This window comes from Halyomorpha halys, unplaced genomic scaffold (genome assembly GCF_000696795.3).
Source record: "Halyomorpha halys isolate HHAL.00 unplaced genomic scaffold, Hhal_1.1 Scaffold1389.1, whole genome shotgun sequence".
Taxonomy (NCBI): domain Eukaryota; kingdom Metazoa; phylum Arthropoda; class Insecta; order Hemiptera; family Pentatomidae; genus Halyomorpha; species Halyomorpha halys.
The window spans coordinates 123,077-138,657 of NW_027109868.1; the positions used below are offsets into that span (position 1 = coordinate 123,077).

The 15,581-nt window shown below is 27.4% G+C and overlaps 2 protein-coding genes across 8 annotated transcripts in view; one reads left to right on the forward strand and one right to left on the reverse strand.

Moving 5' to 3' along the window:
- LOC106689537 (uncharacterized) overlaps positions 1 to 1,725 on the reverse strand; it is a 99,241-nt gene extending 97,516 nt beyond the window's left edge. For 2 of the 4 annotated variants that reach the window (XM_067048032.1, XM_067048035.1), the window contains exon 1: positions 1,574 to 1,725. The gene's annotated coding sequence lies outside the window, so the exon portion shown is untranslated. The remainder of the gene's footprint in view (positions 1 to 1,573) is intronic. The other 2 variants (XM_067048038.1, XM_067048036.1) reach the window with 1 other exon arrangement.
- Positions 1 to 15,581, forward strand: part of Marf1 (meiosis regulator and mRNA stability factor 1-like protein) — a 60,889-nt gene that overhangs the window by 11,263 nt on the left and 34,045 nt on the right. For all 4 annotated transcript variants that reach the window (XM_014434543.3, XM_014434545.3, XM_067048030.1 and 1 more), the window contains 11 exons: positions 1,286 to 1,458; positions 2,218 to 2,318; positions 2,530 to 2,605; positions 2,685 to 2,793; positions 3,961 to 4,054; positions 4,997 to 5,127; positions 6,518 to 6,631; positions 8,730 to 8,858; positions 8,937 to 9,115; positions 11,649 to 11,868; positions 14,031 to 14,200. In XM_014434543.3, coding sequence (XP_014290029.1) covers positions 1,286 to 1,458; positions 2,218 to 2,318; positions 2,530 to 2,605; positions 2,685 to 2,793; positions 3,961 to 4,054; positions 4,997 to 5,127; positions 6,518 to 6,631; positions 8,730 to 8,858; positions 8,937 to 9,115; positions 11,649 to 11,868; positions 14,031 to 14,200 — 1,496 coding nt within the window. The remainder of the gene's footprint in view (positions 1 to 1,285; positions 1,459 to 2,217; positions 2,319 to 2,529; positions 2,606 to 2,684; positions 2,794 to 3,960; positions 4,055 to 4,996; positions 5,128 to 6,517; positions 6,632 to 8,729; positions 8,859 to 8,936; positions 9,116 to 11,648; positions 11,869 to 14,030; positions 14,201 to 15,581) is intronic.

Consider the following 15,581-nt stretch of genomic DNA (forward strand, 5'->3'; position numbering starts at 1 on the left):
TGTATAAATATTTGCTATTAAGAAAAATTAAACAAAGATTTTGTATTAACATATCTATGAAACGTACTTTTAATAGTCCATTAAATTTAATTCAGTCTCTTAAATGGACATTTTTAGAAACTATAACTACAAAACTGACAGAATAGCTTAGAATTTTGCTTTTAAAGTAGAATAATAGAAATAATGTAAAATTATTTACAATGAATAATCAAAATTAGTTCTACACAACCATTTCTTTTTAAGATAAAGCTCTTCAAACACTGAGCAATTACCCTGAAAATTAAAAAATTGTCATAATTGTCAATATTTTGTGAAATATTGTCAAAAATATTCCTTTGACGAGAAAAAATTTGATGTCAATTTAATTAACTTTCATTTTAGCCCATAAGAGAATGTTTAGGTCCTCATAAAAATTAAGAACCAAAAATACTGACAAATTAAATTTGATATAATTTTTTTTTTAACCTGTTTAAGTTTTAATTATTAAATTCTATTAAAAAGGATATACTTAAAATGTAACTGGGTGTGGTATGAGGAACAAACACGAATACATTTTTTTCAAATCAATAATTTATACTCAAATTGTATCAATTAATTACACTCAAACTTTAAAAAACTGTTCAAGTACTAATTATTAAATTGTGATAATGTGTATATGAAATAAATTAATCATATTCTGTTCATTAAGTTGGGCTTTTATATTTATTATTTTCATTAGACTTTAATAAAAAATTAATTGTAACTTGAGAATTTTTTTTTCTATTTTTATGAGAACCAATAAACCTAAACATTTCCTTATGTGCTGGAATGAAAATTGATAAAATTTACATAATATTTCATAAAATAAGAAACAAGAATGGCAATTTTTGTCTTTTAAGGGAAAACAGTCAACATCTAAAGAGTTATATCTTTTAAAATAATGGTCATATAGAGCTCATTTCATTTCAAATTTTATCTAATTTAAATTTTAAATTACAAGTTATCCTAGGTGAGTAGTTTTAAAGTTATTTATTAACAATTGAAAAATTTTGCTTAAAGTCTGTAATATCATTTTAGTTTCTACATAAGCTAACTAATGAAGGTAATTTTCTTTTAGTTGACCTCCATTATTTCTTACTTGATTCTGGCTTCAAACATTTATAAAAAAAAAAATATTCTATTACTTAATATAATGTAGCCTCTCTGAACCAAATAAACTCTTAATATTTTTAGAAATTTTGTTTGTTTTGGGTATATTGAAAAAAGTTTTTAGAATGCTTATGTGCATTGTCATTTTTTTGTTTAGAGTTGGAAGAACTCCCCAATGGAAGTGATGATATGGAACCTTCCGAAAGGATTTCCTGTTGGAAAATTAAAAGAAAAGCTCAAATTTATGTCATGTAATTGTGGAGGACGGATAACTTTCATATCAGGACGTATGGCAGTAGTAAGATTTCCATCTTTTGATTTAGCTGTAAGGTATGTCTTGATGTTTTGTTTTATGTTTCACTCTTCTTTTCCCACAATATAGTTCAATATATTATCCATGTTATGTATCCCCACATTATTATTTTTTAAAAAATTAATAAATTACCTGAATGTTAAAATGCTGTCTTACTATTCTTGCTCTTTAGTTTAGTTAGTTTCCCTTAAAAAATCATATCACTATTTTAATAAATATTAAAAAATAAATATGGATTTTTACCAGACTGAAATCGAAGATTGGAAGTAGCTTTACTAAAATGCAAAGCCTTTATTTATCTTACCCAAATATCTAAAGGACCTTTGATCTTCCTAAAACTCATTTAGTTGCAGTTGTTTGTCTGATGGAACATCATATGTGCTAAAATATTTTTAAAATAATATGAATTATTTTTGAAAGTGGAATTTGTTATCATGTTATCCCAATTCGGTTATAATTTATATCAAAGGTAGGTCAGTTCTGATTAAACATTTGATCAAAAGTTATTAAAATATTGCTTATAAACAACTATTTAAAGTTGTTCTTTAAAATTAATGGAAATAATACATGGACAAAGGAAAAACTTTATTACTTCAGATTTGATATTCCAAACATTTAATTTAATACATTATATTTAATAATATTAAAATTTTATATATTTAATAAAGGTACTTTTTTCTTCTCAATTATTCTCAGTTTCTATTCTTATTATATAAACTTATCCATATAAATCTTTAAGCAATCAATTTTTGATAAATTTGTTTATATGATTTTAGAGCTTATAAAAGAATGAATGGTGAAATAATGTTTGGCAACCAGATAGGAGTTAGTTATCCTCAGAGAGCTGGTACACTCAAAAAAGAAACTAATTATTTTAGTGAGTTATACTTTTTATTAATTAGAGTTATAATGTTTATTATTCTATGATTGATGCCAATGACCCTTATAGGTTGAGTCAATTAGGGTAAATTGCACATCAAAATCAAATAATACTGTAAATCAAAACATCGTAAATTTAAATATTTATGGTATGTGTATGCACTAATATTTCATGAACATATTACTAAATATTTAAATTTTAATTGCAGATTCAAAGAGTCGGAATGGAAATTCACAATATGATAATGATAGAAACAGTTTCAAGAATGAACCATCTTACAATTCGTAATTATTTATTAAATAACATTATTTTATCCTTTTTTTCTTTTTCATTTCCATGTATAATTTTTTTTTTTTCCCCAAGCCTCTTTGATGGTAACCAAGTTAACAAGTGCACTCCCAAACTACCAGATATAGCTAATTCCTTTGGTAATTCTGATGTTGAGAGATCATGGATTTGGTCACAACCAAAGGTAAAAATGAATAAATAAATTTTTTTAAAAATAACTTGCAATTATTTAGTTCATTATATATTTGATGTACTAATGAAATTTATACTTTAGCAAAAAATATGTATTATTTTTCCATAGTTTGTTTGGGTATTGGTAAAAGATTCGAATAAATGAGACATTTATTGTGAATATGTATATGTATATATATGTATAAATGTTTTCATTCCAATATTTATACTTGTTAATCTTGATTTGTTCCAATATTTATTTTTAAAAAAACTTTGCAATAAAATATGCCCTAAATTCTAGTCAAGGTTGATCCACTAAGAATTTTTGACCGAGTTTATTATAATATACACTTGTAACTATAAACTAGAGGATTTGTTGGTGTTCCATATGAGTAACTAAGCTGGAGATTGAAGTGTTTATGTATTAAATGAATTGAGTCCCATATGATCCAAAAAAAAATTTCTTCTAATGTTCGACAAGTATATAATACACCTTGCAAGAACTCTCACATTATATTCATTGGTATAAATAATCAAATGCTCTGCTTCTTCTTCTTAGAGATACTATAAAAAATAAAATTACAAAAAACCTATTACCACTAAAACCCATGAAGGGTCTTGGTTTTGGCACTTGATAAGGAGTACTGTTTCTAGACCAGTGGTTGTGCAAAGAAATGATTTGGTCTAGATCATACTCAACTGTCAGGTTTTTCCCTAATCTAGTGTACCCACTTAGTGAAGATTATTAAGTTTTTTGCTTTTATTTTATTTCTTTTTTTTTTTTTTTTTACTTATTTCTTCAGGTAGGTATCAAGGGTATAAATAATTTCTGCAGCAGGTCTATACAGTGACCCTAAGCATTTACATCCACTTGAAAATACAATAATGAGGTTTTTATAGTTCACCATAGATAAAATGTAAGGAAGATGGTCGGAGAGTCAGGGAGAGTGAGAGGAGTTACGATCTGTAAAAGTTAACAATAATAAATGTATCGTATTTGTGTTAATTTCTGCTGAACGTGTGCCCTTCTCCCCCTCCCCCAACAATCTTCCTCAGATGGAAATAAAATAGTTCACTACTTATGTTAGTTTTTAATTTGACCCTCCTCTCCTCTCTGACCACTTTTTCACATATTTATGATATATATATTATATATAGTCTTTATTTTCATGATTTGTAGTTAAACAATTCACTAAAGTCAAATGGAACTACTCCCAACAAATTTGATGAAAAAGTTGATGAACACAAACAGGAATCAGTTGTGGTTGATACAGGTATTCAATTGATTTTAGCTCTTTTTTTATATATATTAGTATGAATTATGCAAAAGATTATAATGTGAATTATAATAAAGAGGTATATTTCATCATTAATTGGTCATTTCTCTCTTTATAATAAACTGTTTTTTTGGTTTGTAGTAAAATCTGTGATGTTGATATGTAATTTAAATCTATTTTTATTTTGTCTACTTATTCCTTGCTTTGTATTTGCGGTAATATAAATGTTGATAACTTTGTACCTTAAAATTTATTTTAATTGTTTTACTTCTTTCAAAAGCTATCTATTCATGATGCAGATGCTTTTTTCAAGAAAGAAAAAGATTCATTTTTTTTGTTTTATTAATTTTAGGTCTGTTATTCAGATTCTTAATTATTCAACCTAATCTTCAATCCATTTTCTTGATAGGAATCATTAAATTGATTTGTTAATTTTGAGAACTAATTATTTACTCTCACAGTATTAATAAACTTTTAAATTTCACCAATAAAAATGATACAATCAGCTCTTTTAATATCTGGTTGTTTGGAAACTTTTGAGCTGGTTTGTACGAACATTATTTGTGTGCTAATGTTGAAGATATTAAATACAATTTTACTCTGATTCTAGTTCTTGATTTTACATTTGGAAAGAAACCAATATTGATATAATTTTTATTGTCTGGAGGATTAACCATTTAAATCATTAGAAAAAAAAATGTAATAAATTCCTTCTTATTTTACTGTAAGATTTTGTTTGGGATAGAGGAAGAATATTGCTAAGGACTATCCATAGTTGCCTGTGTATATTTTTATTGCTACTACCTTTTCTTAAAAATTGGTTTAGGTTTTGTTAAATATCATATAATAAGCATATAAGCTACTTTTTTTTTTTTTGTCATTTTAAACACATATTTCACAATCTAAAGTTATTTTCCTATTTTTATTTTTTCCAATCAGGTAGTGACACTACTAAGGAGCTGGAAATCAAAGGTAGTTATCCTATAAATTTAAATGGTAATACAGAATTTAAAAAAATGAAAGAAAATGTTTCTCATGAGGGGACTGAATCTTCTTGGCCTTCTAAAACTGTAAGTTAGATTTAAATATTTTAGTTTTATATAAAGAAAATTTGAACTTCTTAATTATTGATTTTCAATATCTTATCCATTACATTTTTATACTTAGCATCTCTTTCTTTATTAAGTTATCCAGTGTATGAAATAATTATTTTTTTAATGAATTCATGAAGTACAATAATTGTATGCATTTACTGAGAAACTATTTAACTATGTTATTTTAAGTTGAAGAATATTAATTATACTAAGTAGTTAGAGTTTATAAGGATGTTAAATTAAACAAAGAAGTCCTTAATTTTGATAACAATGTTTTATTGTAGGTATTAAGTTGCTTTTGTTTATGATAACAATTGTTTTGTTTTTTATGTTAAGAAACTTAACAGTAACTGTGGTGTTCTATTAAGAACTTACCATGGCCAATCATTTTAAACTTATCATTGCTCATAATTATTCATAGAAAATATTTGTTTAGCAATTTAGTTTTACATCACTTTGTGTTTTATTAGTGCCAGGCTGAATAGTTTATATTTATTTTATAAGTTAAATTTTAAAAGGTTATGATTGCTGTCTGCTATGGCCCTTAGTAAAATGAGTGGTATGAAAATCCCCATTTAATTAACAACATTTTTTCATCTTAAGTATAGTATTGAGTGTATCTTGAAATTTGATTTTATTATCTTTTGGTAGTTTTAAGAATCACATGGTTTCACTAGTGAGTTTTCAAAGCTTTTTTTTGTTCTTAAAACTACCAACCGATAATGAATGTAAGTTTCAAGACTTATTCAGAGCTATACCTTAGAGAAAAAATGTTTTGGAATTAAGTTTGTGTTATCTGTCTTCTACAGTCTCATAAATACTAACTAAAGGTAGTAATTAACTTGAGGTAATAAATGATTTCGAAAAAGCTTAACCTGTACAGATATGTTTAACTGTTTTAAAGTAATGTACTGGCTCTAGTTAATTATTAATTGGAGTTTTCTTGTTATGCTGTTGAAGTGAAATATGATATCTCTGTTCTGCATTCTTGTGATTTTATCTTTTTCACTACTGATGATGTCTGAACAGGTGAAACGTTGACTGTTAAGTTATTAACTGATATCTCAGAGGCTCAAAGATTTGTTTTAGCATCTACTAATATTTTTTTTTTTATCCAAAACGAAAGAGGCACAAACTTTGATGATTCGACTTATATCATCCCTAAACCCAGCCAGTCAGCAAGTAGCAAACCATACCATTAGCCATAATAGATTTTACACTTAAAATGTGTTAGGTTTCTAGAACTTTGCCTGAGTCCAATGTTCAATCTTCCAAAAAAACATTTTTCTTAGTTGTGCGACTTTCATTCTGGATATGTGATATATTTATACTGTTTATATTCTGTATTTATTTATATTTTATATAGAATGGAGTTTCAAGGAAATGCCGAACACCTTCTCCGTACTTAATCAAACCAAAACCTTTTTCAACTGTTTATAGTCAAGGAAGAAATTCTATTCCTGAGATTAATGATAATGAGGTATTTTAAAATTATTTAAACTAAAATATGTTGATTCTTATGTTCTTATACTTAAGTTAAATGTGTGTATGTGTGTGTGTGTGTGTGTGCGTGCGTGTGTGTGTGTTTCTGTACTATCACAAAACTTCTTGTTTCAAAAATCAATGCAATTGTTTTAACTACTTTCTATTTTCAAATTAGTTGTGTTTTTTCTGGTATTCCCACAGATCAGCTTGTATTACTGACCGATAGAAACCAAATTTTGGTTTCTGCTTAGATTTCAATCGAAACTGGTTTCATAAGATCATTGGACCAGTGCTGTTGTTTTAACCTCTGAGGAAGATTGTATGAATTGTTGAACCTCTATATGGGTATTGTTAAACAATACAATACTCCTTTATGAATACATAAAAAATAATTTCATTAACAACATTTAAAATAATGGAAAAAAAAAACATTATTGCTTTCAGTCTTTTAGAAATTTTTTCCACAGGAAATATATTGCTGCATTCTATTGTTGTTAAGACAGTAGATTGTACAAATACAACTGTTACCATTATTATTCCAGATTTTTATGACTGAGATACTAAGTTGAATATTATTATCCAATACTGATTCAAAAAATTGAATATACTTCTATAAATAAATAAGATTTATCTGTCTGCTTAAAGCTTAAACCATTCCAAGTCCAAATGGTCAATAGAGCTGTGTGCCAGAAATTTAGGGTCAGTGATTGTTTATTAACACTACTCCTATATCATCTAAATTTAGATCATTAAATCTTAGATCAACATCTTTATGGCTTTAAAGATTTGCCCCTTGTAGAGAGACAAGCTTTAGGTCTGGAGTTGTTGGGGTATTTTAACTCTTGAAATGCATGCAGATCTGCTTTATTTGTGAAACAAAGAGTATACCTCTTATTGCTAAAAGCTTTAGAACCAAATGAAATCACACGTTTTTGAAAGCTAGTACAGTAGAACCTAGCCACACTACTTTTTGGACTTTGTCTGTGGTAATGGCAAAGAAGGTTGATGATTCATTTTATCGTTTGGTAAAGCTAGTTGATAATGATAGTTTAATGAACAATGTTTGGTACTAGCTGAACCTCTTATAAGGTTATTAAAGAAAAAGAAGGTAAATTGGACTTGGTCAAACAAGCAATCAAGATCTTTCAAAGCTTTTAAATTAACCTTAACTATTGCTCCCATTCTTCTACTTCCCAATTTTGATCTTCCCTTTGTCTTGCAGTAGGTGCCAGTTACATAGAATTAGGGGCTGCTAGAAGTCAAGACATGAATGCTCAGATCGTGTGATATCTTATAATGCTAGAACTCTATTGTCAGCAGAACAAAATTCTTTTTTTTTTTTTTTTTTGGCAAATGCACTGCAGTATTTGTGGCTTATTGTGTGCCATCATTGTAAGCTGTTTAAAACATAAAATTAGTAGATTCTACTAATCTCATTAAACATAATAGATCGATCAATCCACACCGTGTCTGCTATATGATCCATAATAATGCCTGCAAATCTTTCGCACTAAAGACTGAAATGAATGGGAAACCTTTTTTTGGAAAACTGTTTCACTATGAGTGGTCATTTCAATACAAAACAATCTCCAGCAGCAGGAATTTCAAAACTTCCTTCTGTATATTCTGTATATCTTACCTCAGCTGAAAGGGAACCATTTGGAGGTTTGTTTAATCCTTTTAAGCGAGCATACAGATCGGAAACAAAAATCTCTGATTTAATTAAAGCAATAGTAATAGTAATAATATAAATTGGAATTTCAAAATTCCAACTGTTAGAGCTTGTTTTGTTTTTATAATAGTACCATCATTGCCTTACTAGTGATTATTAACTCCTGTATTATACATCTCGTTTTCCCATACATCATATTTGGACATCATGCCCAAGGGCTTACTGTCATGATTTTTGTTTTATCATAATTACTGAGAATGTAAGAGTTGCAATCCACGAAAAATAAAACATCAAGTGATTTATCTGCTCTTTCTAGTTGAATAATGAATATTTGTAATAATACCAATAATGACATAGTAGAAATTCTTGCTATTCATAATAATGATTGTAAAATAATATATTTTTTCATAATGTTTTGTAGAAATACTTCAATCCTATTCAAGCTGCTAATAGCACTCCAATTGAATTACATATTTCTAATCTTGATCAAAACATTGATCCAATGGAAATGAAAAAAATTCTTTTATCTATATTTGGAGAACATGTGATGGTAAGTAATGAAAACTAAATCATTTTTCTGTTTAAAAACTCATGAGATTAATTTACTTTTAATGTTTGTTTTTTTTAGGTTCTTCATGTATCAGTTTTTGTACAATCTGATGGTAATTTCGCTGCTAGTATTAAAGTTCCAACTATACAAGATGCACAGTATGCTATTTCACAACTTCATCGCAGGAAAATAGGTTATAAGAGAATTGTAATATCTTATGCTCATTCCACTCAGCCTCATAATCCTCAGTTTATTAGGTGAATAAGCTTCTTTTTTTTTCCCCCCTTACTGACTATAACAGATAGTTGAAAAACTACAATAAAATAAATACTGGTTCATGTTAAAATGAAAACTATTTTAGCTATTATTCTAAAAATTGGGATGGTGAATTTTTATGTACACTATGTTCTAAACCTTACATGTTTATATGTATAAAATGAAGTGAGATTGTGTCATGTCTGGTAACACAATAATAATTGACCTATACAAAATTCAGAAAATAAATGCTCTGTAGTAGCTCATTAATGAAGTTATTAGATTCCATTTTTTACCATGGTCCCGTCATATGTTTGTACAAATCAAATAGTGCTATCACACTCCTCTAATCCCCAGAACTCATAATTTTTTCACAAACAGTTCACTGTTTCATCAATTTGTGAAAAGTGATAGTTTTTGTGATATCAAGTATTACTTTAAACCACTGGTAAGTAGTTCTCTTTTCAGTTTAAATTGTTATCTTTTTAAATAGACATATACAGAGCTTCCCCATTCATATCATTGTTTTAGTTGATCCCCCACAACCTTTACAATTTTTGGAATTTTGATGGTTTGAAAATTAACAATACCCTCAAAAAAAGAGTCATACCACTGTAATGACCCAGCTAAAATTGAATTAAAATTCCAAAAATTGTGGAGGTTAGGGAGAGTAAACCTGATACTGTGGCTTCCTATATAGTCAATGGATTTTAATTGGTTGATGGATGATAGTCACAATTGCTCTCCATAAAATAGAGTGAAAATAGGCTTATCATTGTATAATTTTACTGCTTGGGACAACTCATTTATTTGCTTGAACACAAGAGAAAAACCTTTAACAATCATGAATAAACTGTGGTATCCTTAGTTCTAGCTTGCTAAATTAAATGTCTTTATGATTCCTCACTAGTTTAGGTATCTTATGTATTATTTTTTATTCATATTGAGTAATTAATGAGAAAAAGTATGATCTCGTTCCTCAGAGAGATCAGTCTTCTATGTTAAAATCAGAAAGAAATGCAAGAGAAGGGATCAACCTTCAGACATTACATAGGTAAAGGTTAAGTAAAAACAAATGGTTCAGCCTTCAGATACGAGGAAGAAACAGGAGACCCATGTATTGAAATTGAAGAATATTCAATTCTCTGCTGAATTGAACTATCATAACGTAATCATTTTTACAATTAGTATGACCATAAACCACCTATGGTTGCATATAGACTTCACAGCACCTCAAACCACCTATTGGAGTCAAAGTTTACAACCTTACTATTTGATAAAATTATTTTGTTATGCTACTTATTCGACACAGAATTTTATTTTATTTTAATTGTTTTGTTAAAACATTTTTGCTAAGATCCACTATTCAGGATTTACAGGTGTAAAAAAAAAAAAACACTATCATTTTGTAATATTTTATTTTATCAAACTAAATAGTTGTTTTAGAACCCTTAGTTATGTGTTTCTATGATTAGCATGGTAGAAACTAATTTTTAAAATTATTTGCAAATTTATATGTTTTGGACAGGATTTTATGGATAGGGCTTCTGTACTACCTCTTTTTGTCTCTTGCAGTTTCATCCTTACAAGACCACTGGTACATTTTTAGTTTATCAATCTTTCAATTTGTTTAAGTAAAGACAACTTGGTATGATATTTAACTCAAAAAGGAATCATAAGTAATGGATTTGTCTTAAATCAATTAAGTTAGATAAATATTAACAAAAAAAATGAAACATTTCTAAAATTGTTATATAAAAACTATTACTATATTTGCATTTGTAGATAATTTTCTATTTTAATTTGCTTTTAAAAATATATTTTTTACAATAATTGTTGGTACATTTGTATTTGTTAATATTTTTTGAGGTTAGGAATTAGGAATAGATAGAATTAGGAATTTATTTGAAATAAAAGAATTTTTAAATAATTTTATAACAATCAATAAAAAATGAGTATTTAAATTTACATATGCTGGCCCAGAATTCAAATTAAATGGAATATAGGAAAATCTAAAAGATTACCTAAAAAATGAAAAACAAATGTGAAAATTGTCTAAAAGTATTCAGACCGCTGGGCTTGGCAGCAAAAAGTTCAGGAGAAGTTCTGTTGGTGAACAAGTTCTGACAAGCTTGTAGCACCAGATCATTCTATTATTTTTAGTCCAATAAAAATATCTTAAAATTTGATCACATAGAAATAAGAGAAAATTAATTTCTGTCAACAGACTTTTATATAAAAAATTTTGAAAACGCCATGGTAAAGAGTTTACCAGGATTCATGGCCCTAGTATAGCTTGTAACCTTTCATACATCATTTCATAAATCACATCAATATTAATTTAAACATATATATTTAATCAGAACCCTAAGGATCACTTTATATTAGTCATACCACATTGTAAATATGTATACTATAAATTAGTATTTATTCCCTATTACTTATTATTATATGTGTTATAATAAATAATAATAATATCTTTATATTAATAATATTGCATATGTTTTAATTTTTTTTTGTGTGTGTTTCGTGTAGGTGGCAGATTGTATCATTATTACAGGATGTTCCTGGATTTAAGTTACCTTTGTTCAAGTTCTTAAAAATGTTTGAATCACGTTATGTCACAACCATCTCTGTATCTGATCTATATCGCCTGAAAGATGTCTGTGTCATAACTGATGAATGTGTTGGTAGAATGGTTTCTCTTAATCCTGACCATCGGAATTCACCATCACCCAACTTTAGTTCTCCCCAGGTAAAAATATTGTTAATAAAAATAACATTTAAAAAACTATAGATTTTACTATTTTTATTTTCAAAAATTTAATATGCTATTAAATTATATTATATAATTTAATAAATGTGCTGATTATAATTTTGTTCATAGTTAATCAATAAAAATGTTCAGCATAAAATATGTTTTTATTAAGTTTTTCAGTTATTTGAGGTTATTAATTTATTACTAACCATTTTTAGATTTAATTAATTGTTTCAAATAAATTGTTGATGTTATATCTACTTTTAAGAATGTTACACAAGTTATTGGAAACTAGATTGATTGGTCATATAAATAAAACTACTTACACTTAACGGAAAATAATAGCCCAAGATACGTAAAGGTTGAGCAAACTAATTAAATAGGTCAAATATCTTCTGTGAAGTCATTTGAATAATTAAAATAAATAAAGGATTTAGAACATAATAATTGTGTAAATTTATATCTACTGGGTACAATCATCATGAGGAATGATACAATAATTCTGCAAATATAAATTATTAACTACTACCATATCTAAGAGGAAATGCATATTTAAATTAATTTTTTTATATTAACACTTTTTTTTTTTCGTTTTCTACCCTCAAGAATTATTTTCCAGTATATATTTTCCCTATTCTTTATACATCATCAGATAAGAATCCAGTACCTTGTCCATAGATCCACACCACTCCCAGTCTCTTAGTTAGAGGTTAATTAATAACATTTACTACAGTTATTCTTGAACCCAACCACTAGGTTGATCAGCCCCCTTGTGGTAAAGTTCCTACTACTCTCGTTCTGAACCAGAATTCTTCTTTAATATTATTATCATGAATATAACTAAATGAGACAAATGAAACGAGTGGAAAGGATGAACAGGATCTAACTCCTCATTAGTATTTTTACAGCTGTTAAAACTCTTGCATACTAATAAATCTAAATGAGCTCTACATGACATTTAATGCTCTTTTAGTTTGTTAATAGATTGATTTTTCTTTGATAAATGCATAGATTATGATTTATCTGAAAAAGAACTTTTGTATTAGATAGTTTTTTTTATAAAGGCAATAATTTTGGAGTTACGAGCAAAAATATTTCCAGCACTTACACTTCAAATTTACCATTTTTGATATAACACATATAGTACCTTTTTGCCTACCCCGAGACAGACCAACCAGCTAAATCAGACGGATAACAACTTTCTGAGGATTATTTCATCATTTATACTGTTGAATGCATTTTAAGATCAGATAATATCGCAATTGTCTGTTGTGAATTGTTAAAAGGAATGTTGGGTTTAGGCCTCCAGTGTAACCAAATGATCTAGTATTCTTAAGCTTCTACTCAGTTTCTTTGTGGTAGTGTTTTCACGAGCTTTATTTTAATCTATAAACAAATGATGCTGGTTTAATTCTAGTATTACCAGTTTTTTTTTCTTATTTCTGATGGAAAAAATATGTTTTATGATTGTCCATCCTTGTTGAAATTCACACTGATAGTCTCTAAGAATATCTTCCTCAATCTTCCTGACTCTTTTATAAAAAAAAACAGACAGAATCTATAAGATGCTCACAAGTGGTATACCTCTATGATTCTGACTCTGAAATATATCACTATTTGAATTTTTGGAATTACTAATGGCTTCTGGCCATTCCTCCAGCACTTCCTTCCTAATCCTGTATGCCCACCTCCTCGTAAACCATCTGTAACCTCCTTGCATAATGGTTGTATTTTGAACTCATTACATATTTATTTATCAATAATAAAATTATAATATTTTTTTTGTTAAATAATGAAATTTTAAATACCTAACATTAGCGGTGATAGTGTATAAATATCTTGTTAGACATCTGACTGTTTATTGTCTAATTACAGTAAGTAATTACAAATAATAGCATGTATTACATATTTTAAAAATAAACATTTCTATCTATTTATCTAATAATGAAAAGATTTTTTTTACAATTATTTTTCCTCGAAATTCCCTAGTATAGAGTATTTTAATGAAACAGAGGTTTTTTGAACAAATGATCTTTACATTACTACTACCGCACTCTAGGTTGTCGATCAAAAGCTTAATTAATCGGTTATAATACTAAATTTGACTTTTACCTGATATTAATGTTATTTATTATTTTCTTGAAACTATTTTACAACAGGATGTCGAACCTTACTGTAGTAGGCATTATAAAGTGAAAAGTTGCTTTGGAAAAGGATGGGCTGAACAGGAAGTTCCGCCTCTTCCCAACATTTTGGTATCTCTTCAGGAATTTACTACTAATGTCCATTGTTTAATAGCTACTCACAACAATGCCCTGCCTTTATCAAGGTGAGCTTTTAAATTCATTATTACTACACTGTATTATAATAATAATATTTTTCAGTTCTATTATCTTTCCTGTTTGTTAGTTAAACATATAGTTATAGTTTTATTAATTATTTTGAATTCTATCATTTAAAATTTAGTTAAGTGCAAATTTAGGGCAATTTTAAGTTTATTTATTTTAGAGTCATTGTTATAGATTAATTTCTATTCAGAAAGTGTCTATACAAGTTTAGGAATTCATTTTCTGTTATCTGATTTGTTTTAAAAGGAATGTATATCTTTTAAACATAAAACAATTACTGAAATAGACTAATGCATAATAAGTGCAACAAATAAAACCTTAACTCCCTTTTTAAAAACTGATATTCCTAAATGAAAAACTTATAAGTATGGGTATACAATATAATAGTAACCTCTGTCTCTCTCTTCTCGTAACATCCAATACCAAAAGCTCTAGTTTGGGACCTTGACTCTGATAGGTATCTGAAAACATATCTAGAAGAAATGTCCTTCTCATTGAAGTGAGCTAGGATTATATTTGGAAAATGAGGAATGACTTAACAAAATTCATCATGTGTAAAACTCCTTTCTGGATACAGCTATATTTTAACAACGGTTCCTCTCATAGTAAAATCATTCTCAAATGAAAAATAATAACCCTTGAAATATAGGTAATTATCTTCCAATTATAAATCTCAGAGAGAGGATAATTTTGAGAAAATGCAATTAAGATAGTATATATATATATTTATACTTATAAAAAAGACAAAAATGAAAACAGGAGTTATGAATATCCCTCAATAAAATAAATCAAATTCAATGCAACTTTCAATGAAAAATTCTTTTCAATAAATTTTTGATGATTGAGGAAATTAATTTATTAATTTATAATAAATAAATTAATTGATTAATTAATTAATCATACTATTAAAGTATGGAACATGTGGTAGTTTGCCAGTGCTGTGATATATGCCATCACAGAAAGCAGAGAAGTAAAGAACAATATAAGTGCTAATCTGTAGACTATATATTTAATTTATTCATATTGACTCGATTGACTTTAATACCTTAAATCAATCAACCTTAGTAAAATGGTTGGATTATAGCCCTTAAAAATAAGTTATCGTGAGTTGATGTGGGAAATTAATAGGACATATGGGTCTACTTACGCAGTTCTAACAAGTGATCACTTAAAGAAGTGAAATTGATCGATACGATTCAGGGAATTTTTCACCTTTACCCACAATAAAATAATTACAGAGAGATCCTTAGGTTTATAAACCATTGAATAACCCATATTTCTTATAAATCATCAAGTAAACATTGGATTTAGTATTTGCTTTATGAATTCTCACTGAAAATTAGAGGGATTTTCTTTTATATA